This window comes from Amblyomma maculatum, chromosome 11 (genome assembly GCF_055883805.1).
Source record: "Amblyomma maculatum isolate TAMU_Amacu chromosome 11, ASM5588380v1, whole genome shotgun sequence".
In the NCBI taxonomy this organism is placed as follows: domain Eukaryota; kingdom Metazoa; phylum Arthropoda; class Arachnida; order Ixodida; family Ixodidae; genus Amblyomma; species Amblyomma maculatum.
In genome coordinates, this window is record NC_139354.1 from 105,549,463 (window position 1) to 105,573,358 (window position 23,896).

At 45.3% G+C, this 23,896-nt stretch overlaps 1 protein-coding gene and 1 pseudogene across 1 annotated transcript; both read right to left on the bottom strand.

Moving 5' to 3' along the window:
* Positions 1 to 9,981: 9,981 nt before the first annotated feature.
* Positions 9,982 to 16,277, bottom strand: LOC146174582 (uncharacterized; annotated as a pseudogene).
* Positions 16,278 to 20,956: 4,679 nt separating this feature from the next.
* On the bottom strand, positions 20,957 to 22,603 carry LOC146174583 (uncharacterized). Its single transcript, XM_084584977.1, has 3 exons — positions 22,286 to 22,603; positions 21,635 to 21,752; positions 20,957 to 21,282 (listed from the first exon to the last, which is right to left on the bottom strand). The coding sequence occupies exons 1-3, from the start codon at positions 22,601 to 22,603 to the stop codon at positions 20,990 to 20,992; spliced, it is 729 nt and encodes a 242-aa protein (XP_084441103.1). The 3' UTR covers positions 20,957 to 20,989.
* Positions 22,604 to 23,896: the final 1,293 nt, after the last annotated feature.

Consider the following 23,896-nt stretch of genomic DNA (forward strand, 5'->3'; position numbering starts at 1 on the left):
TACTCTCCGTACTCTCTCGTCTTGCTCTGGACTCCCGCTCGTAAAGTTGGGCTGTGTGAGAAGCTCTTGCCACGCTACGCAGGACCCTGCCGTGTTTTACGGCCTGTGACATACGAGGTCGCCCCTGTACATCCGCCGCGCCAGTCCTCTATGCCACGCACCGAGATTGTTCATGTCGCCAGAATGAAGCCGTACTACCCCTGCAGTAGTTCGTCCTAGCGCGCACTGGGACTGTGCTTTTCGTGGGGGGGTAATGTGGCATATATGCCCTGCATCGCTGGACGCTAAAGAAGACAACGATCAGAAACAGTGACACAGACGACGACAAAGTGGTAGCAACGTTTAGTGCTAGAAGAAGGTTAACGCTGTTGTGATTCTGTGCTTTGTGTGCTGCGTCAACCAGGACTAACCTTCGTGCACTAACCTCGCCACGTATCAATATTGTTCTCTTGTGAGTTCGGAATCCAATTTGTTAGTATTCGTGCTCGCCGCACTCAAACGACGCTCAGTGTCTCTTTGTCGCCGTCTAACAAGGCGAGCCTCCCGCTCTTCCGACGTTCCAGCAGCTTGTTGAGCCCCACGTCTGGCATTTCTCCGCTCCCTCTCGGCCAATGTCCACGCCACCACTTCAGCATCGTCTTCTTCCTTGGCCACCTGCGCTCCCCTTAGAGAGCTCCTACATATATACCCACCGCTCCGACCACAGCCGCGATCTGCAGCAGCTAAAGGTCACCGGCAGAGCCAGCATGCGCCATCTCATCTGATGTCACGGGGTTTTCGCGGAGCTGCGGCAGCGGCAGCGGCGGCTCGACCACCTGCGCCTCTCCTATGACGTCACGCAGTTTCGCGCATGCGCAACTGTGGCCTTTTCTGACGACGATGCCACGCTCACCCCGGTGTTGACTAGCCTAGTGGAGCTTTTCGCTTCAAAATAACAATTACGCGCGTTTTCATTCGGCGACTCTTTTCAAACCCGCATTTGGCCACCTATCCCTTGTACCCTTCCCCACTCCCCCGTGCCCCGCGGACGGTGCCAGCAGGTCGGGATGGGTCGCTTCGCAGACGGCCACTGATGTGAACGTCTGAACTCGGCCGCAACTCGGCGGCCGAGTTCGCCGGAGTTTCGGCATACGTAAGAAAGCGGATAGTCGAACCTGCATGCCCAGAGCACCGATGCCGTACGTCCGCCACTGGATTCGCGTTTACACAGCTATAATATAGTTTGCAGTCGTTGTGCTTGTATAAACTGCATATAGATAGCATGGTGTCTAGCAACCGGGAAAACCGGGAATTGTCAAGGAAACCTCACGCACCGGGAAAAATCAGGGAAATGTGAGGAAAACCATAAAAAATTTCACCAAGTCAGGGCAAATGCCACGATATATTCTGCAGTGCATTTTCATTTCACACTTGTCCGCAGCAAGTATGTTATTCATACAGATTTTTTTTTGTGCTGAGCACGTGGCCCCCACCGCAGCCGCGCCGCAAGTCGAGGCACGAGCGCATGGCTGAGCTGCCACAATAGAGGAACCAATACGCACGTGAGTTGAGTACTCAATAAAATATGCGGAAGCGCTGCGTGAGAGTAGTGCGCGACAAAAAGCAGGAATAATCGCGCCGGCAGAAAGCGGTCCGCGAGCTCAGCTACAGTTGAGGTCCGTTGTGACACATGACAGCTTAGTATATCCGCCGCACAGCTGGAAGACAATCATGGCAGAGGAATGTCTCTTCCATCAACAGCTCGGTTACATCCAAAAACGTATGGGAAAAACTTCATAAACTGGATGGAAAATACTCTCCCTTTACAGTTCTACTTTTGACAACCTCTAGCACACAAAAAAGTATAGAGGAACATGCAGACACATTGGGAGAATATTTTGCGACAGTTTGTAGTTCTACACACGATACACAATCATTTTTAAAGTACAAGTCAAAAGCTGAAAAACAAAAAATCCCAATGACTGGTAGCGTAAATGAACCTTATATGCTTTATCCCGCAGGGACACCTAGTGTGACGAGGTGTTGGTGCTTGGCGCAACCACGGACACCTACCCCCACCGAAGTTGTTACCCGTACCGTGGCGATAAGTTGAGAGGTGGAGGGAAGAAACCTTGAACAGTGGCGGTCGAGGTAGTGGTCAAGCCTCTACCGACGGGCTCCCCACCTGTCTACCAGGCGAGGGGCTCCGGGACCTTCCTTTGTATATAACGGTGAAACAGAGGTGATATAATTTTAGGAACCCTTAGCCCATACATGCAATATGGTTAAATTTGGAAAAAAAAATCTGATCGGCCCCTGAAAACGGTTCGTACCGAAGTAAAGAAACTGACCCACAGAAACAGGAAACATTCCCAAAGTTTTTATTGTCCACTCAACCAATTAAGAGTCGAGATCCAACCTGTCCGCTTTCGTCATTGCGAAAACGCTCAAGAACATCATAGGCAGAAGCTACAAAGCCACGAAACAGCGAAACGGAGACCTTGCTGAAGTAGTAACCAAAGCCCAAAGTCAAAATTAGCTATATCTGGAAAGCATTGGCGAGTTAAGTGTACTAGTCACTCCTCACCACAACCTCAACCAAAGGGAGTGATATCTGAGTACAAACTGTATTGACGGCGAAATGGAAGAACTAGCCGAACAAGTAGTCATTGCCGCCCGCCGAATTGCCATCCGAAGAAACAACGCGGAGATAAAAACGAAACACATTGTCCTAACATTCAGTACTACAACTCTGCCAGAATGGATCCATGCAGCCTACATTAACTGTGTAAAGTCTGCCCTTACATCCAGAATTCCAGGCGATGTTTTAAGTGGCAACGCTTCGGACACAGCTCCTTGGTTTGCCGGGTCAAACCAACTTGTGTTACATGCGGAGAAAGCTCACACGCCGAAGACAAATGTGAATGCACACGATACGTGCGAACTGCAGCGGCGCTCACGACGCATATTCCAGGTCATGTCCAGTGTGGAAGACAGCCTGAAAATCACCGAGAACCTATCATACCCCGAGGCAAGAAAACGTGCCTCTTTTAATCTAAAGGGCGCATGTCCTGAAATGGCGACACGGGGACAGTCACCTCCTTCAGTCTCAGTCGGCACACAGGTCGATCCGTCAGACCTCGCGTCGACATCCAAGTCGACATCACTATGGGCAGCAGAAAAACAGAATTTTCCTCCCCAGGGGGAATAGGTGAGCGCAGATTCTGTGCGTTCGCAGGTTTTTGCTTTCGTTCTTTTTCTTCCGGTGGTCTGGCGGGTTTAGAGAACCAAGGTGGTTCACCATAGACGCCGGTGACACTGTTCAAAGGGTTCAGACTTTCCCTAGAAGACCGTGTGATCCTCATCTCAGATTCTCAAGCACAACCTTCAGGAGCGACCCCTTCAGCAATAGACACCTAGAGCAGCTCTGCTGAGCTGGGCCTGCCGCCCCATCCCACTAAGAACGCAACCCCTGTACCAAGAGACTCTGCCGCTGGAGCAGGGCCTAGTTCTGGAGGGCCAACAAAAAAGATTCACGCAAAGGCCGCTGGCCATCGTGACCGTGAAGCACCCTCCACATGAACCGTGGAGGATATAGATGTCGGCGAGAGCCTGCCGACATCCAAAATTCCAACATCCACGGCGTCTCTGCGGAAATCCAGTGCCAAGACAGTGACAATGGATTCAACTCAGTTCGCCACCGCTGCAGCGGCGGCGAGACTCCCTAGAGAGAAGAGGGAAATCACTAGTCACTGCTCCTGAGAATACATAACCTCCCCCAATCCCAGATTATCACAATGGCTTATATAATACAGCGGGACTGTAGAGGTCCACACAGAAACACACATACAGATATGTTCAAAACAATGGCACCTACAGCTATATGTGCCTGCAGGAAACAAACCTCGGGCCACAGCACACAAACATCTTCAAAGAATACATTTTTCCAGAAAGACCGTGTGCAGGCTAGCTGACTCTCAGGAGGCGCTGTTTTCATAATGGAAAGCGACACCCCTGCAAGAGAGGTAACATTAAAAATAAACTTAAAAGAAGTCGCAGTAAACGTCATTGGCCAGAAAAAAATAACGATATGTTCTATGTGCATACCACCACACTACACAGTTACCACACATGACTTAAGAGAACTTCTTAAGCAGTTGCCAGAGCCATATGTGACATCTGGGGATTTTAATGCACATCCCACATTCTGGGGAAGTGAACATATGGATTCCAGGTAACAGATGATAGATTTGATTCTTTCAAATGACATTATTTTAATGAACACGGGAAAACTATGTATTGCTGCCCCAGCTGTGGGAAAATGAGCTTCCACTATTTAGCATTTGCATCTCCATCAATATTTAATTATTTTATTTGGAATATTTTAGACGACCTCCAGGGAAGTGATCATTTACCTACGGTTTTAAAGTTATCATCTACATCCATCATCGCAACGAGGCCACGGCTCTGGAACCTTCATCTCGCCGATTGGTCATTTTTAAATTTATTGTCACACTTGAAAAAGAATACAGCGAAGAGTTGAATACAGAAGAAATAAATGAAAGGTTTGCTAGATGTACAATATCGGCAGGTTTACTGGCAATACCCCAAACATCACATCATGCAAAGAAAAAATACAAGGTATGGTGGACGGAGGAATGTAAGACGGCGAAGAAGCAACAAAACAAAGCTTGGAGCATTCACCGTAGATATCCGACAACATAGAACTTATTTAACTTCAAAAAGGCTAGAGCCAGGGCAAGATATGTCCGGAGAAGCGCCGAGAAAACATCATGGCAAAAAAATGTCTCTCCATTAACAGCTCAATATCCTCAAAAAAGATGTGGGAACAGGTAAGGAAATTCAGTGGAAATTACAACCCATTCACAATTCCAATGTTGACATCACGTGGCACGCAGACGTCATTAGAAGAACAGACCAGCATTTTGGGGGAGCATTCCGGGGTGGTGCAGTGGCAAGACGCCCGACTACTGTGCCGGAGTCCCCGGGTTCGAACCCGAGCTCGGTGGCTGCGTTTCGATGGAGGCGAAACCGAGTGGCGTCTGTGTGCTGTGCGGTGTCAGTGCACGTTAAAGAACCCCAGGTGGTCGAAATTTACGGAGTCCTCCACAACGGCGTCTCTCATAGCCTGAGTCGCTTTGGGACGTTAAACCCCAAAAAAACCAACCAACCAACCATTTTGCAGAAATATCAAGTTCATCCAACTACAGGCACGCATTCGAAAAGCACAAAACAATCGCACAAAAACAAAAGCTTCCTTCTGCAGCAGGTTTACATGAATACAAGTGGCTTTTCACAATACACGAACTAAACAGTGTTAACCTCAGGAAAGACAACAGCACCAGGCTCTGATAATGTGCACAATGCAATGCTCGCCCATCTGTCACAGGCTGCCATAGAGGCATTGCTAAAATTCTTTATCAAAATTTGGACTACTGGCAAAATACCGGAATCATAGAAAGAGGCCATAATAGTACCCTTTCTTAAACCAGGTAAACCCTCTACAAATCATTACAGTTACACACCCATATTCCATACTAGCTATTTCGCTAAATACTTTGAAAGCATTGTAAACATCCGACTTAACTTTGTTCTAGAAACCCGACAACTTCTGGATGCAAATCAATGTGACTTTAAAAAATCATGTTTCACAACAGATTACCTTGTCCGACTTGAAAATACAATTCGGGAGGCGTTAAGCCACAGGCAACACTGCATCGGGCTCTTCTTCCACCTGGAGAAGGCCTACGACACCACTTAGAGGTTTGGTACCTTGTGCGACCTAGCAGATCTAGGCATCTGCGGCAGGGTGCTGAACTGCCTGAATGATTTCATGACTAATCGCACATTCTAAGTCTGCTTAGACGTAGTTCTGTCTATAACAATTAGTCAAGAAAATGGTGTACCACACTGATGCATCCTAAGTACCAACACTCTTTATGATAAAAAAGAACGGATTAGCTAAAGTAATCCCCAAGTCCATAATGTATTCCGTTTACTTACAAATAGCATGCACTTCCTCCAACATATCCACCTGTGAGAGACAAATACAAATGATGCTAAATAAGCTATCTACCTGGGCAAACGCCAATAGATTTAAGTTTTCTCCCCCCCCCCCCAAAAAAAAAAAAAAACAGTAGCCGTTGTTTTCATTGCAACGAGGCTTACAGATCCATCCCATACTATACTTGAACCAAACCATAATACCAGTAAAACCAGAACATCAATTTTTAGGTGTCACATTTGACACAAAAAAATACATTTGTACCCCACATGAAGTGCCTGAAAAAGATACCCTAGCCCTTAACGTCCTGAAAGTGCTGTCGTGAAATGGTGGGGGTCCGATCAATTATGCGTTTTACAAATCTATCGCTCTGTGATGAACTGAAAGTTGGACTATGGATGCATAGTATGTGGCTTAGCCAGACTATCTTACTTAAAACGACTTGATTGCATACACAATCTTGGTTTACGGTTGTCATCTGGTGTGTACTAAACATCTCCAATAGCCAGCCTTCATGTAGAAACAAATGAACCTACCCTAGAAGATAGAAGAACCGCACTAACATGTACATACATCCTTAAAACCCATTCTCAGCCAAAACATTTTGTTACTCAATAGTCACGAAGTGTCCATTTAGAGCAATCTTCAACAAGCCCCGGTTGATTGAGCCGCTTCTCGTGCGCTTTGAACAAATGTGACAATACTTAGACATTAGCGAAATGACAAGTATTGCCTCAAGAAATAAACTACTGCCACCAAGGTACACCATACAAACAGTTTCTGACCTTACTCTAACAGAGTTTCAGAAAACACGCACACAACGTGGGCGTATATTACAAGAATATCTTGCATTACAACAAAAGAAAGACGTAGAAGACTGGCTCTCCCAGTTCGAGCGAGTCTCTGCTCTTAATCACTGGGATGACACCACAATGCTTAGATAAGTTTTCTTCAGCCTCGGAGACGGCGCTCACACGTGGTACGAAAACCGCGAAGCGATTTTGTCTTCCTGGCATGAATTTCGCCATTGAATTCTCCACAACTACATTAGTCCAGACCGCCAAGAACGAGCTGAGCGGGCAATCCAGTTTCGTTTCCAGATGCCAAATGAAACCGTCACAATGTATGTTGAAGATATGACGCGACTGTTCCGCCGTGGCGATCCCGCCATTTCGGAGGACAAGAAATTGCGCCACTTAATGCGCGGCGTAAAAGAACAGCTGTTTGCAGGCCTTGTGCAGTCCTCCGACTACAGTGGCCGATTTCCTGTCAGAGGCATCGACAATAGAGAAAGTCCTTCAGCAGCGAGCGAACACTTACAATAGACCATATTTCGCTGCATCCCTTATTCAGTCGCTTCCGGCTAATAGTCACCGGTGAATCGTTCCGCGAACTCATTCGCTCTGTGGTACGAGACGAACTGCAAAAGCATTGCTGTGTGCCTCAACTGCAGGGCGCCTTTATTGCTGATACCATTCGCAACGAGGTACATCAAGCCATCGGACCTCAGTCACTGGGTGATGTCCTACAGTCTTACTCAGCAGAGTGCAGAGTTCCAATATACGCGGATATTTTGGCACGTTCTGCCCAATCATCAGTACCATTTGTCCCTGTACGACAAGATCCAGCGCCGCCTTTGTCTACTGCACCAGCTCCGGCACCAATTTCTCCAGTATCTCAAGATCCTCTGCCATGCGTGCAGCCGGCCTAATACACTTCATGTCAACGACCACCTCCCGATCGATGGCCCCTCTATTATGACTGTGGCGAGCCTGGCCATCTCTTTCGATAGTGCCCCTATCGTGAACTAGGCCTGCAGGGTTGTGCTCCCACCGCGCGACAACCACCCTATGGACAACGACCCAGGGAAATCAACAGCGTGTCGCTGAACAGCGTCTATATTCTCAGTGGCGGCTGTCAGGATCTCCTGCTTGCCGCATCATCCCAGACTTTCTCACGTGAGGCACTTGGACGATCCCCTAGCCCCCGCCGGGGAAACTAAAGACGACGACCTCAGGGGACGGGGTCGCTAGAAGTCATCACGATGAAGTCCCCCCCCCCCCCCCCCCCCCCCCGACGACGCGGGTATCAGCTGCCACAGGCCCTATGAAAACGACGTCGGAAATGCATAACCGTCCGTCGCTTGACGTAACTGTAGTTTTGGATGGACACAAGTGCATTAGTGGACACCGGAGCGGACTTCTGTATTCTGCATGCTAAACTGGCCAAGCTTCTTCGAAAAGTTATGACTCCATGGTTCGGCACACCAATTCGCACCGCTGGTGGACACGTAGTCACCCCGATAGGACAGTGCACGGCTCAGGTGCAAATTCACGACACCACGTTTGTTGTTATGTACCTTGTGCTTCAGGAGTGTTCGCACGACTTGATACTTGGTGTGGATTTTCTGCGGAGGTTGAAGCTGTTATTGACCTTAGGCAACACACCATCACGTTGTCAACCGAGAACATGGATCGTGACTCGGCCATTCAACAGTCTTGCTCGGCGCTTAGAATTTGCGCGCACAGTGTGACGATTCCCACTTGGCCAGTGTTTTTGAGCGTGTCACCTGCGAATGTCCACGTGATGGGACAGTGCTCGCTGAGGGAAATCATTCACTTTTGTTTTTGTTTACACATGGTATCTGTGCAGTCGAAGCCTCATCCACCTTCGCCAAGGACGGTCCTACTCACTAATTTTTCGAAAAAAAAAACGACACCTATTTCGTTCTACAGCGATCGCCTTTGCTAGCCCATTCGAAACTCTCCACCCGGTCCTTTCGATTGCAACGATATTAGTTCGGAGTTCGCTCGTGTATGCACTCGATCGTTGCATAATTTTTATTGAAGCTGTCCTGTGGTTTATATTTCCCTGCTTACAATAGCTTGCATGAGCACAAGTAATATGCAGAGAGTGATCAATCGATTTATTTGTGCATTTACTATGTCTTCCGCTTAGCTTTGCTAAATTTCCTGGCAACTTTTTTTTGCTGCCTTGCATTATTTTTTCCTCCCTCTCAGCTCGTTCCTTTCCTTCTACTCTTATGCGGCTACTTTCCTTCTTCTCCTGGGTGGTTTTAATTGTCGGACCCCCAGCCTGACGTTTTCCTTTTTTTCTCGCTACCCCTCCCGCTCTACTAAAGACTTTTAACTGTAAACTATTCTCCTTGCCTGTCCTGTCATTTTTCTTAGCCCAGATGGTTGTCCGCTGTGCACCTCTAGCTTTCCTTGGGATTCCGACATGCTAGCGGCTGTCCTTGTGTCATTGTCAGACCACATGCATGAGGAGCTCATGGTGCATTTTTTTAGCAACCTAAGCGACACCAGCACGCCACATAGTCCGCCACGACATCCCCACCATAGAGGAAACTCGTGTGAGCGACTTGCAGATACGCACACCTACCACATGCCGAGAAGCAGCATCTGATGCAGAAGTACCAGCTGTCCGCTTCGCCCTCCCCTGTAAATGTGATTCGTAAAGCCCGTCTGCCATTCCATTCACTTTATTCATTTATTTGTGTCATAATGGCGTCTACTGAGCAGTTGAACCTCGAATGATGAGCTGTTTCTCATGCCATACAGCTCAATGGAGACTATAGTAACATTATGTTTTTTTACTTAATCGTGGACGCTCTAACAGATCTGTATTCAATACACGCCATCCTGCTCCGAACAAGTGGTCGATCAGCTGGGTGCTACCTGTTACAGCCCCCTGTCCTAACTAAATTTTGTGGCAGAAGAATTGAGAGGCAATAAGGATCGTTAAAAAAAGAAAACGCATTAAAGTCAGGATCTGAGGCAGGACTTTCAACGAAAGAGAAAAGTAGGCATGCTACAGTCCCTACATGCCTGACAGAGAGGAAAACATGCATGTGCATTGGAAGCCGTAGATCTGTGCTGCAATCTAGTTTTCCATTCTCATAGCTCCTTTATTAGGTTCGACTATAATACAAAATCCCGCGACTTTACTTCATTACTTTAGAAAGTGAGAGCACTAGAGACAGCCACAGCAAACTTCTACTGTGGTGCCATGAATATGCAGGTATTTGAAACTTAACCGAAACCTGTACATACTGCTGATCCTCTGATACTTGATAAAAATTGTTTTGTCGAGCTCTTGGGAAATAGGTGGCTGGCAAGCATTTTAGTGGTATCAATTTAAGGAAGGCTGAGCCATCATGGATAATCTTCTCTATCCTACCATAAGTTCGATCAGAAAGTTTGACAAGAGTTGTTATTTTGTTGGCACTATATGCAGAGGTTGTCAAAATTGACTTGTCCATGATCATGCGCTTATACTGAAGAGCCTGGGAAGAAAATTGTCTGGAATATCGCAGAGTACCACCATGTGCGATGAATGGCGTTCCTCTTCCAAAGAACCGCACTCCCTCTCCCAAACTGCTACAGCCTTTTGAGTGCTATGGTTATGCAATGAGGTGCAGTACTACATGACCTTTGTATTGTCTGTGAGGTCACTAAGTTTGGACACTGCAGTTTGCAATGCCATAGCTCGACAAATTTGCTGAATAATACCATTAGCTGCCTTTATACGAGTTTTAAGATACCCATTTCCAGATTCAAAAGGAAATGCAGAATAGGCCCATAAAGGCCCCCACAGATGCAGGCTCTTCACAAGATGACCCAATTCATGGACATTGTAGGTCATGCTACTTCTGTACAAATGTTCTGCCTTGACCATAGATTCTAGCACTAGTAAATCAATTTCATCGATGTCAGAGATGAAGATCTTCTTCTGTAACATCGTGTACAAGGATTAAACTAAAAGCACCTAGTGGTGAAGGTAACGAGCATCCAAGACGTCCTCCAAGACAGGCATGCTGTAGTAGAGAATACAACTCTCTAGTTCCTTCGCTTTCCAAAACTTTCTTTCATAGACCTTGGTAATCTACCAACATCCTTCGGCGGCCTTATTTCAAGAAGTTTTTGTCTAACTCTGCTAGCTTGTTCCAAATGTAGAACTCTTCCTTCGTATCTTCAAGCCAATATTCTAGAAACTGACATCCAACTCCCAGATTCACACAATGCACATAGTCTGGTACAAATCCCGACTATGTCAAAATGGTCAATGTTCATTAAAGGTGATGCAGTTTTAACACTTCTAACTACTCTCCCGGTTTCAAGGACTTCTTCCATATATTTAATCATCTGCATTTCTGTCCTTTCTGGAGTGTCATTTTTTCTAGTAGGGTATTTGATAGAGCCCCCATGTCGCTCCCCAGGATGCAAATGCCAGTTGCACCCATAATAACTAATAAACTGCAGTGTTCCCTGCATTGGGGCTCCAGCCACTGAATCTACAGCACAACATATACAGAATACTTTGAAAACTTATGTGACACCCTTGTACAGCAATTTGAACCCCTGCACTGACAAATCACTGATCTGGTGAACGAAACCATTTTGAAATATATCCATTCTTGGTTTCGACTTCCCAAACCACAGTGCTGCCAATACAATCTTCTTCATTCTAACTGTGGGAGGACGTTCATTCACAGTTAGCTGGATAGGCCAGATGGCAGTTGATGAAGAGAAAAACACTGGAGCACCATCAGTGTTTAGTGTCATGCTCACTCTATGGCCGCAGTCAGCAGTAGCCGCAGCAAAGGTTCTGTAAATTTCCCCATCCAATATGTCCGTGAGAGTGTCTGTCAACGGAAGCAGCTGTGTTAAATCTAAGAACTCTCCGGACTTAAAAATATTTTGCAACTGAGAGCGTGCCTCAAGTTACAAAGAATGACGCCTCCGATAGGCTAGACACATTGCATACTTTGGTGCAATGTGGACATGTAAAAGGTTGACAGTTACTATCCAGAAGGCCAATGTAATAAAAGCAATGTATGCAGTGAAGATGAAAGTCATGCTCGTCTTGCAATGCCTGACTAATCATGTAGCGCGACTCAGGCAAAATTGGTCGACTGAAAGTACAGTTTAACATTTTGATAAGGTTTGAAAAGCCTGTAAAGCTGAGGTTGCTGCTGATCAAAAACTTGAGTGCCATTAGCAGCTATTCTCCCTTGAATACAACAGTATGGTCCTGGATTACCTCTTCCAATAAACATGCAAAGGGTCTTCCCAGGCTGTCTTTATGTTGCCACTTGGACTGTCAGTAGCCGTCAGCGCGACCCGCAGATGTTCGCCGGTCTCCGCGGCGACGACGCTGATGACTGGCTCGACAGCTACGACCGGGTCAGTGCTTTCAACCGATGGGACGATTCTCTTAAATTAATTAATGTGTCAAGTTTTTGATCAGCAGCAACCTCAGCTTTTCAGCGAGTCCCTCGTCTACAGTGCATGAGTCCTGGAAAAGTGATAGTTTTTATTATAATGTACTGTACTGTATAACAGTGAAGCTAATTTAATACCTTCAAACATAGCGGGGGCAAAATTTCAGCACGAACTTTGCACTTTGTGCTTTCAGGGCAGTGCAAATCATGTTCAAGCCTATGCGTGGCAAGTGACAATATTTTGTTTTCAAGAAAACACAACCAATCAAAATGTTAGCTATGTTACGTAAGGGCATGATCAAAAGAAAGGAATTGTTTTTGTCTTTTCGGTCCTCCATCGAAATGAAATGAACAAAACTCGATGCTTCACCTCACTGTATCTCTAAACAGCAGTGTAACTATATTGAGTTCAGTTACCCCTGCATGGACTGCCCAATGTGTGCAAAGCCTCTTTACCAATATTCATCATTCCAGGTCACCCATTGTCAAATGCAGGGGCAGAAATTAGGTCTTTTATGTACATATTTTGGAGCACAGGACAACTCTCGATAGGCAAAAAGTGATGTTGGGCTATATATATATACTGACGCATTTAATTACCTGAACCCAGTCACAGCTGGAAAACTAAAATTTCTCCTTTCATGGTTCACGATTAGTAATCGTACAAGCTCAGTGGTAATAGCGCTTGACTGCTAAACCCAAGGATGCAGGACCAAATCTTGGTCGCAGAACCGCATTTGGTCGCAGGGCAAAAAGCAGAGCACATGTGTGTTCTACTGTGCAATGTAAGTGCACGTTAAAGAAACCCAGGTGACCGAAATTTCCAAAGCACTCAACTACGGCCCTAGTAGCCTGAGTTGCTGTGGGAAAGTCTGGCTCCGCTGGACAGGCCGCCATTGGAAACTAACCCTGGCAACGTTTAATGCTAGAACCCTAGCTAGTGAAGCTAGCTTAGCAGTGCTGTTAGAGGAACTAGAGGGCATGAAATGGGATGTCATAGGGCTTAGTGAGGTTAGGAGGCCGAATGAGGCATATACTGTACTGAAAGATGGGCATGTACTGTGTTATCGAGGCTTACCAGAGAGGCGACAACTAGGAGTAGGTTTCCTTGTCAATAAGTATATAGTGGGTAATATAGATGAATTCTATAGTATTAATGAGAGGGTTGCAGGCATCGTAATTCGGCTTAATAAGCGGTATAAACTGAAGGTTGTACAGGCCTATGCACCTACATGTAGTTATGATGACCGGGCAGTTGAAAGCTTCTACGAAGATGTAGAATCGGCAATGCGAAAAGTAAAGACGCAGTATACTGTACTAATGGGCGATTTCAATGCCAAGGTAGGGAAAAAACAGGCAGGAGACAAGGAAGTAGGTGACTATGGCATTGGTTCTAGGAATAGCAGGGGGAGTTACTAGTTGAGTTTGCAGAGCGCAATAACTTACGAATCATGAATACCTTCTTCAGCAAACGGAAGAACCGGAAATGGACATGGAAAAGTCCTAACGGAGAGACTAAACATGAAATCGACTTCATAATGTGTTCAACCCCCGCCATTATGCAAGATGTAGAGGTAATCGGGAAAGTGCGATGCAGTGACCACAGGATGGTGAGGTCCCGAATTAGCCTAAATCTGAAGAAGGAACGCAACAGATTAGTAAGAAAGAAACCCATCAACGAATTAGCGGTGAGGGGGAGGGCAGAAGAGTTCAGGATCTCGCTACAGAATAGGTTTTCAGTTCTAACTGAGGATGGCGACATTACTCTAGAGGCAAGGAACAATAATTTCAGAGATATGATTACTGAGTGCGCGGTAGAAGTAGGCGGTAGGATAGTTAGAGAGGATACCGGTAAGCTGTCTAAGGAGACGAAAGATTTGATTAAGAAACGCCAGAGTATGAAAGCTTCCAATTCAACAGACCAGATCGAATTGGCCGAGATATCAAAGCTAATCAATAAGCGCAAGGTGGCCGATATTAGGAAGTATAACATGGAGAAAATTGAGCATGCTGTAAAGAACGGGGCAAGCCTTAAAGCGGTAAAGAAGAAATTGGGCATAGGCAAAAACCAGATGCATGCGATAAGGGACAAGGCGGGCAACGTCATCACTAATATGGAAAAGATAGTCAAAGAAGCCGCGGAGTTCTATACAGATCTCTACAGTAGCCAAAGTAGTCAGGACCGTAATGAGATTGGCGGTAGGGAAAAACAGTCAGACGTTCCACCAGTGACGAAGGACGAGGTCAAGAAAGCACTAGAAACTATGAAAAGGGGGAAATCAACTGGGAGAGGATCAGATAACTACAGATTTGCTGAAGGACGGGGGGGATATCGTGCTAGAAAACCTGGCCACCCTGTATACGCAGTGCCTGATGTCATCGACGGTACCGGAACCATGGAAGAATGCAAACATTATCCTCATTCACAAGAAAGGGGACTCTAAGGACCTTAAAAATTACAGACCAATCAGCTTACTGTCTGTTACGTATAAGGTATTTACTAAGGTAATCGCTAATAGAATCAGGACAACCTTAGACTGCAATCAAGCAAAGGATCAAGCAGGGTTTCGGAAACGGTACTCTACTATTGATCATATCCATACCATCAATCAGGTGATATAAAAATGCTCGGAATATAACCAGCCCTTATACATAGCATTCATTGATTACGAAAAAGCATTTGACTCAGTTGAAACCTCGGCGGTGATGCAGGCATTGCGAAATCAGGGGGTAGACGAGCCATACGTGAAAGTGCTTGAAGATATATATAGCGGCTGCAGAGCAACAATAGTTCTGCATAAAGAAAGTAACAAAATTCCCATAAAGAGAGGTGTTAGGCAAGGAGACACAATCTCCCCAGTACTATTCACAGCTTGTTTAGAGGAAGTATTCAGAGACTTGGAATGGGAGCAGTTAGGGATAAGGGTAGATGGAGAATACCTCAGTAATCTGCGATTTGCTGATGACATTGCCTTGCTAAGCAACTCGGGGGATGAACTGCAAATAATGATTGATGACCTAGACAAGAAAAGTAGAAAGGTAGGCTTGAAAATCAATATGCAGAAGACTAAGGTAATGTTCAACAGCTTCGGGAAGGAACAGCAGTTTACATTAGGTAGCGAAATACTTTAAGTAGTAGGCGAATATGTCTACTTAGGACAGGTAGCAACCGCAGACCCGGACCACGAAAAGGAAATAACAAGAAGAATACGATTGAAATGGAGCGCATTTGGCAAGCACTCGCAGATTATAACTAGCAGCTTACCGGTATCGCTCAAGAGGAAAGTATACAACAGTTGCATCTTGCCTGTACTCACCTATGGGGCTGAAACGTGGAGGCTGACCAAGAGAGTTCTACTTAAGTTGAGGTCAACCCAGAGGGCTATGGAACGAAAAATGGTAGGGGTAACATTAAGAGATAGAAAGCGTGCAGAGTGGGCCAGAGAAATAACTCAAGTTACCGACATTCTAGTAGAAATTAAGAAGAAGAAATGGACATGGGCAGGACATGTAGTGCGAAGAGAGAGTAACCGATGGTCGCTGAGGGTAACAAACTGGATTCCAAGGGAAGGAAAGCGTAGCAGGGGGCGGCAGAAAGTTAGGTGGGCGGATGAGATTAAGAAGTTCGCAGGGGTCAAGTGGATGCAGCTAGCACAGAACCGGGTTAAGTGGAGAAATATGGAAGAGGCCTTCGCCCTGCAGTGGGTATAATCAGGCTGCTGCTGCTGCTGCTGCTGCTGCTGATGAGGATGATGATGATGATGATGATGATGAAAGCCCACAAACCAAACCAACAATAGAATTTAAGTTATTTGCTAGGCTGCCTGTTAGGGTATCACATTACTTGTTGAGAAGCATTGGATAAGCCTTACAACAGCAGCTGTAATTTGGTAATGGTTTTTCATAGAGGTATACCCAGCCCTCTGCAGCTTTTTTCTGCATGGTTCTAGGCAGTCAACATGGATATCTTACAAAACTACTTTTAAGAATACTTACAATGCCTTTTGTAGAGTCACTATCACAGCTCATGTCCGAAATTTGTGGATCTTTGCTAGCATGCACAATGAATGTTTGCTCATCTGCAGGCACCTGGCATATATGGAGCAAAAGAACAGAAAAATGGCATTGCAGTTCAAATCATGCAAGGAACAAGGTTGTTTAGACTCACAGCAATTGAAGCCTGAAGTTCGGCCAAGTTTGCTACTACAAACCTCTTCACTCGTAGAGTTGCTGTCCGAAAGTGAACTTTGCGCACATTCTTCCCCAGATGTATGCGACACAGGTGTTCGTTGTCCTGAAGACAGCTAAAGGAAAGCAGACAGGCAATCATACATGCTGTTTTCATCACAGTTTTGGCACCTACAACAAAGCAGAATGAGTGCAATCGTGCTGTTTACTTTGTGGGGCTCCGCAGCCCCTTTAAGTGTTTTCAACTGCGCGCGCGTCTTTCTATTTGTATTGTTTGCACGGGCAGCGCGAGTGCGCATGAGCAAGCAGATAATCTTGGGGGGCGTGATGTTAGCGACGATAGACGAGGGTAGATAAGCGCGTCGGAAGGAAGGCGCGGGGCTTTTTTGGCCCGGCGGAGAGGTCGGCGCGGGGCAGCCGGCGAGCGTCATGGGCCAGGAGGGTGTGCACGGACGACTGAAAGAAGATCGCCGACACGAAGGTGGAAGCACTGCCTGCAGAAACGGCCTAGGCGTATTCGTGTGAGTTGCTGTTACGCGAGGAGCAATGTTTCTTGTGCCGCCGTTAGCGCTTTGGCCCTATTGCTCGTTTTATTTGCTCCGCAGTGTGTCTTGCTTCGCCGCGGTAAAGCTTCCCTGACATTCTTCCCGCCTTCCGTTGGTGTTCTATTGTCGCGCGCATGAACAGCCTGTTCTCAGCGCAGTTGCGCTTTATGTTTCTTTGTTTTGCATTTTCGTTTGTCCGGAATAAACCGGTGTTTTTAAGAGACTAGACTTGTCACTCGTCGGGCGAGACCACGGCTCGCGGACCCGTTTTTTGAAGGCGAGGCCTTCAACTTTAGAACCACAATTCAGACTGAAACTTGGATAAGCTGTTTACAAACATCCTTCGAGAATTCCCAAGAAAATAATTACACGGTCGTTGGCAGAGTCACTTTGTCAGCTTAAATCTGAAATTTCAAGATGTCTGCTACTCTGGGCATGCCTCGTGGGTGCTGGCTGTTGTGACAACACCAGCTGTGAAAAAGATGAGATTTAGTCACAATGAGATCCGTTCTGAACTTTAAGAAAAAGAAAACATTTCCCTACAAACTACCCAAATATAGACCATTTACAAAAGTACACTTACAAGATCAGTCGTGGAGTTGCTGTCCGATTGCAAACTTTGAGCGTATTCTCCACTAGAAGTGCGCGATGCAGGTGCTTGCTGTCCTGAAGGCCCCTAAAGCTAAATAGAAAAGGGTAATCAGAAAAGCACAACTGAAGAACACTGATGGAAGCAGTGCGAATGTGCCACCAACAGTAATGCGACCATCAAAACTGCAAGATGTGCATGCAAGACCCTTGCCTCTGTCTACATGGGCTGATTGACCACGTTAGAAAGCAGTTCTGCCACCCTATGTGTGCTCAGTGTTACTGTTGGGGCACCTGCACTCTGAAGATGCATATTGGATATATGTCTAAAACAATTTCCTTCCAAGGTGAAAATTTTCTGCTGGTTTCTTGCTGGTTCTGCTGGAACCAGCAGATAATCTGCTGGTTTACTGCTGGCTGTGTTGGTTCCAGCAGTGTGCTTACTGGGTTTCTGCTGGTCCCAGCAGGCTGCCTGCTGGCTTGCTGCTGGTACCAGCAGGATGCTTACTCGTCCCAGCAGGCAATCTGCTGGCTGTGCTGATGCCAGCAGGATGCTTGCTGGTTTTTCTGCTGGTCCCAGCGGGCAGCTTGCTGGTTACACTGGTTCCAGCAGGGTCTCTCTGGTTTTCTCTGCTGGTTCCAGCAGGTAATGGTTTCCCGCTGGGAATTACTGATGGAACCAGTAGTTAATCTGCTGGATTCTATTGGCTAGAACTGGATCCAGCAGTGCACCCAGTGAGTGTGTTTGGACTGGTCACATTTTATAATCTACTGGCTTTCAACTACAACTGTTGGTCATAGCATTGTAAACTAGTCTGAATTTCGTTAAGGAAAAGACAGTGTCTGCATGACAGCACAAGACAGATATAATTGCACTTTGCGAGTGGATGTCATGTTTGTGTAAATAAAACAAGCAATGAATTAACTTGTTCAACAATTCATTCTTGGAGTTTGGATCTGCTCTTTCTAGCTAAGGACCTACTGCTTTTCAATCGTATGTACTGATCCATTCTGGAAGGGTTGTGGCAGAGTAAAAGACAATCAAGTTTGGAAATGTACATATCAGAATTTATATTGTACACACAGCTATGCAGTACACTGGAAACAAGTTATCTTCGGAAGCCCAGCTGAAGCTGGGCTTAGGTAATGTGGAAATGGCAAGCTTGACACACAATGCACATTCAGATAATTTATTGTTCATTTGAGAGGCACTCAGAAACTGATAGCAGAAATGTTCATGAATTTACAATAGCTAAATTTCACGTACACTGAAAATATCATTGTTATTTCTTCTAAAAATGTTTTGATACACTATATACCATTCATTATATCTATATAATGACAAACATGAAAAGCACAAAGTCATAACAATCGAACTGAACAAGAACAAGACGCACCAAAACAAACAATAATTGTTCGTAAAGTAGCAACTCAGCAAAGTGGCAACAGTGGCTTATTAGCAACCTTCAGAACATATAGCTGTCAGTCATATAGAGTACTTGGGAGGATTCTACTGTTAACCTTTAGAAACTTGACCTCTGAAAGTTATTTTTAAAAAGCCAACATTTAAAATTGAAAAAGACTGAACAAGTAAACTATATTGCACCAGAGTGTGAAAAAGCGCACTACTATTCCATGAATAGAGCATACCAGATCACACAGAAAGGCATTTATCGTCGTGCTCCTTACACACAAATGGTAGTGCATGAATTTAAAAAAAATCATTGCATGTAAATAAACTTAACATTTAAAAACACTGTTGGCATAGCATGATATATGTGGCTAAAGTGAAACGAACTGAGAGGAAAAAGTGCACAAAAAACTAGAAACATTTGATAGAATACAGTTTGAGATTAATTTACACCGCCTGGTGGTAATGCACTAACAAAAATGCCCAAATATGCAGCTGTTCCTACATTTTTCTTTCACCAAATTGAATTTGTTACAGCCAGGATCCAATCCAATGGCAAATGGGCTGCACTTCCCAATGCAGTAGCACTTTAGATCCCTGAACTGCTCAGCCTGTGGACATGGGTTCCATGGAGGTGAAAAGAAAAGCACAGTGAATGCATGTTGAAGAGCACTACAGGTGAAAGTTAATTTGGAGCCCTCCACTAATGATGTTCCATATATCCATTTCATTCTTGAGTATTAAACCGTAAGCAAAATACAATGTTTTTCTAGAGATGAAAATTTACATCAGCAAAAGGAGCTATTACAGTAGCACTAGCTGTGCATTGTTAGACGTCAATGTATTTCTGGTTGCTATTAGGCCATAATTCAAATCGGCTTATAGGCTATGATTTTACACACCTACATTATCCTAGCTAAGGACCCAAAAATGAACTGCAGGTGGTCAAAAACACAAACTGCAAGCAATTTTTTGGGGTGAAATCATTTCTGGCACAGAACAAAATGTGAAAGAAAACAGGTACGCTTATTATCTTGTTAGCAACCGACAGAGAGCATTTTCAAAAAAAATTCTTACAAAAAAACTCTTTCCATTGAATTTTATATAGTTACATGGGGCAAAATTAGTAAAAACCTCCACTAGTTGCTGGGCATTAGCATCGTCAGATCTCAAAATGTGCTCTGTACTGAATGTACAACGTGACAAGATTTTGTTTGAAGCTACAAAAATCCTTGAATTACCTGTCGTGTCCTTGAAGGAAACAATGTGCTTTATTTTTAGGCATGTTCCCAACTAAGTCTAAGGCTGTGCTGTCTGTCTTGTTCGGCCTTGAGTATTGCTCACTGTGGAACACAAGATCTGGAGACACAATAACTCGGTCATGTTCCCCAACAGCGCCACTTATGATGTTACCAACTTTGTCTCGAACAAGGTGAAGCAGCTGGTCAGACACAGCTCGAGGCCTGCTGAGAAGTAAAGCACCTTTACTATTTGATGGGCCAGCTTTTGTCAAAAATTTCAAGGTCCGGGGGCTAGTTAAGGCTTTCAGGCTCCTGAAATTGCTGGCCATCATGAGGCGCTCCACAATCTGCAGCGGTGCACCTTTTGCTGATGTAACTAGCTGCTTAAGTTGGCCAATGTTTGACTAAGATGCAAAGAAGATAGTGCCCAAAGTGGTCATTGGTGCACAGCACTCTGAGGGATGTGCAATAACTGATGCACATTGAAGGTCATGTGTTTTTCTCCGTAGAGAAACTGCATGTCAACGACAAACTTTACTAAGCAATCTGTGCTCCCAGCTATGTCATTTATGGTCACTGTGTCCTGTAGAAGAAGGGAATACCCTTCACAAGTAATGTAAAGTGTTTAAGGTATTGCTGTAGAAGGATGCCTTCTAAACATGGCAATGCAAAATACAAAAGCCACTGTTGCCACTCCGAAGCTTTCCAATATTTCCTCAATGAAATTGAGCGTGGAAGACGTGGCACACAACTATGTGGTTTTATAGTTCACAAGCGCTCATCTATGGCTGCCACTGTTTGTGGTGCCGCAATGTAGTGCTGCTGCCCTACATCAGAAAGCCAGTTCTCAGTTATCTGCCGTGAAACACCTAGGAGCACACAGTGCATATAATCTGGGGTAAAGCCCCAGATGATATTAAAGTATGAAAGATTAATTAAGGGTGTTACACCTTTTACACCCTGTACAGATTGTCCAGTTTCAGCAGCCTCAATCATCATGCTCTTCGTGCCTTCTGCAGTCCTGTCAGGCACAACACTGTTCTCTAGGTACTTGACGGTTCCTGTTTGGCATAGTTGGAAAAGAGGAAAAGCAGATAAATTTAGAACTTTACAAATTTTACATACAGTTCAGGGCCTCTAAATATTGACACATTTACTGACACCTGCATTCGTAAGAATATACTTTTAGAATGCATTTTTAAAAGCTGACAATGTGAAATCATCTTGAAACATGATATTGGTACTACAAATAACATACGCTTCTAGAAGTGCCCCTGAGCTGAGAAGTGACAAGGCCAAATACACTGAACACTAGCATGTTTATAGAAAAGGTACTTAAAAAAGAAAATATGTTTTAATGCATTTTACAAAAATGCAGACTGAACTTTTAATTCTGTTATTATCATCACTAACCATCCACGGAAGACCCAGGGTGCAAACACCATCCACAGCCGTAGTACCCGTTGAATTGGGTCAAGTGCTGCATGGCCGCCCGTGCAGGTGCATCAGCACAGCAGCTGAAACAGTACACCTGTGTAAACAAGCACATTTATTTCAGTGCTAAATATCACAAACTAGCAAATATACAACTAATGCTAACAACATCCAGACACTATTTAACAAACATATATCTTTTATTTAGTACATTTGCTGCAATCCTGTCAATACTGTACACTGCCTTTATTCTACAGCAATATGATTGAGCACAACATGTATCATTTGGTAACGGTACCAAACACTACACAAATAGCATGAATGTTGGCAGGATTTTGTCATGGGGGGGGGGGGGGGGGGCATCCCACTCTATCAAAGTGTGGGAAGGAAGGGGGTAAAACACCACACATACAACTGCACTCAACTATCAGCAGTTGTGTGTGCCATTCTCTGCTGTCTTTGGCTACAAGCACATCAGATTCCATACCGACTGTGGAGCACATTGCTGAGCCCAGCAATGTGCTCCACAAATTACAGTTCTATACACTCTAACCTAATGCAGCATTAACAAATAATGTTCTGAAGCTCTACTGCTTAAGCAATTTATATTAAACTGAAAAAATAAACTACCTTTGAGTGCACAGCTTTGTTGCCAGCCATCCATTTGATGCTGTCAGTGGACAAATGATCCATTTGTTGCACAAATGCACCTAATAGAAGAGTCATGTCTGGATGTTTCTTGCCGTACCACAAATCAGATACAAGGACATTTTTCTGCCGAATGTTCGTCGGTAGTTCGTTTACTGTTAACTGAACTGGCCACACAGAAAATTTCGACGACTTGAAGACTGGACTTCCGTCAGTGTTAATAGTTAGGGTGAGGTCATATTTGAACTCTAATTTGTGCTTAAGGTCTCTGTAAAGGGAACCATCTGTTATATCTTTCATTTTGTCACTGTCGACAGACAAACTCTGCTGTATAAAATTAAGCCTCTCACAGAGTGGAGTGGCAACATCATTTTCGCATAGCAGATAAGAAAGTAACTTGGCAATGGGCAGTGTTAAAAAAAAGTGCCCATCCTGAAGCATCGTCTGGCCAGGGTATTGACGCCCGCACACAGAACAGTTTCTTGTACTGCATTCCTCTCGGCAAGAAGCCTCATACAGTCCCCACTGTAAAAGTGAAAACGGGCAGCTTTAATTTCAGCCCCGACACTCTTTTTGAAGCGATACTTTGTCGCAGGTATGTCGTGCCGAGCTAGCACGTGCATTATTAGCCTTTGGAGGGCTTCGACTCGCTTCCACGGAAGTCCAAACTCCAAAACAAATTGTTGACTGTTAATGCCAGCAAATTATCAGCATAAAAGGCACAGTCTTCCTGCACAACTTGTGACACGTTTCCTGCGTCGATGGGATTCTGTGGGTCTGCACTTGATGTTGACGCCGCCACCGATTCAGCATTCAGCCTCCATTGTTCTCGGTATCATGTGTCTGCGCTGGCAGGTGCGCCCACGGCACGTCACTTTGTGCAATTGGAATCGAAGCCGCCGCATGGCCTAATCCGGCAACGGCGCTACTGCGAGCTTGCGTTGCGTCAGTGTCCTGCTGCAGAGCACGGGATTCCTGTGCGCGCCAGGCTGACCTCTGCAGAAACGTTTTCGTTGAGTATGGGATGGAGGAGGCGCTTCCTGGGTTGAGGTATTCCTTCCTACGGCCCATACTTCATCCAGGGCGGCTCCGTGCATACCATGAACTGACTGCAAATATCTTGCTGCAATTTGATCGCTCAACTAACTCAAACTTCGGTCCGCCAGCTTCCGCACACAACAACATTTAGGCCTTGGATTGTTCTGGATGAAGTTGGATTTCAGGCTACCCCAGGGCTGCCCAATTTAAAAATAATTACTTAATTACCTACTGCTTGCACTCAATCTATATAACTGATTTGTACTAAATATTTCTGTACAAGAATTATTGTTTACTTATTTATATTTTCTTCTGACGTCAGGCGGGACGCTAGACCCGTTCATGAGTGGGCACAGGTGCAGCATGGCGTACGCATCGGCTGACAAACCACCTTTCTTCATGCTTCAGGTCCTGTTTTCGTTCCTGTCGTACGGTGTTGTCCAGCGCGGCACCGTCATTGGGGACCTTCGCACTGAGGCCTGTCAACTTTGGCAGCGTGCAAACGCTACAAAAGGGGCGGAAGCCGTCGGAGACCCGCCAGGGGCGCTACCGTTG

Excerpts from the sequence above, each read along its gene's own strand:
- LOC146174583 (XM_084584977.1), bottom strand. The coding sequence starts at position 22,603 with ATGAAAGATATAACAGATGGTTCCCTTTACAGAGACCTTAAGCACAAA. Across the intron at positions 21,753-22,285 it reads ACAAAGCTGTGCACTCAAAG|GTGTACTGTTTCAGCTGCTG; the intron begins GTAGTTTATTTT and ends TTGTTTACACAG. Across the intron at positions 21,283-21,634 it reads CCCTGGGTCTTCCGTGGATG|GAACCGTCAAGTACCTAGAG; the intron begins GTTAGTGATGAT and ends TATGCCAAACAG.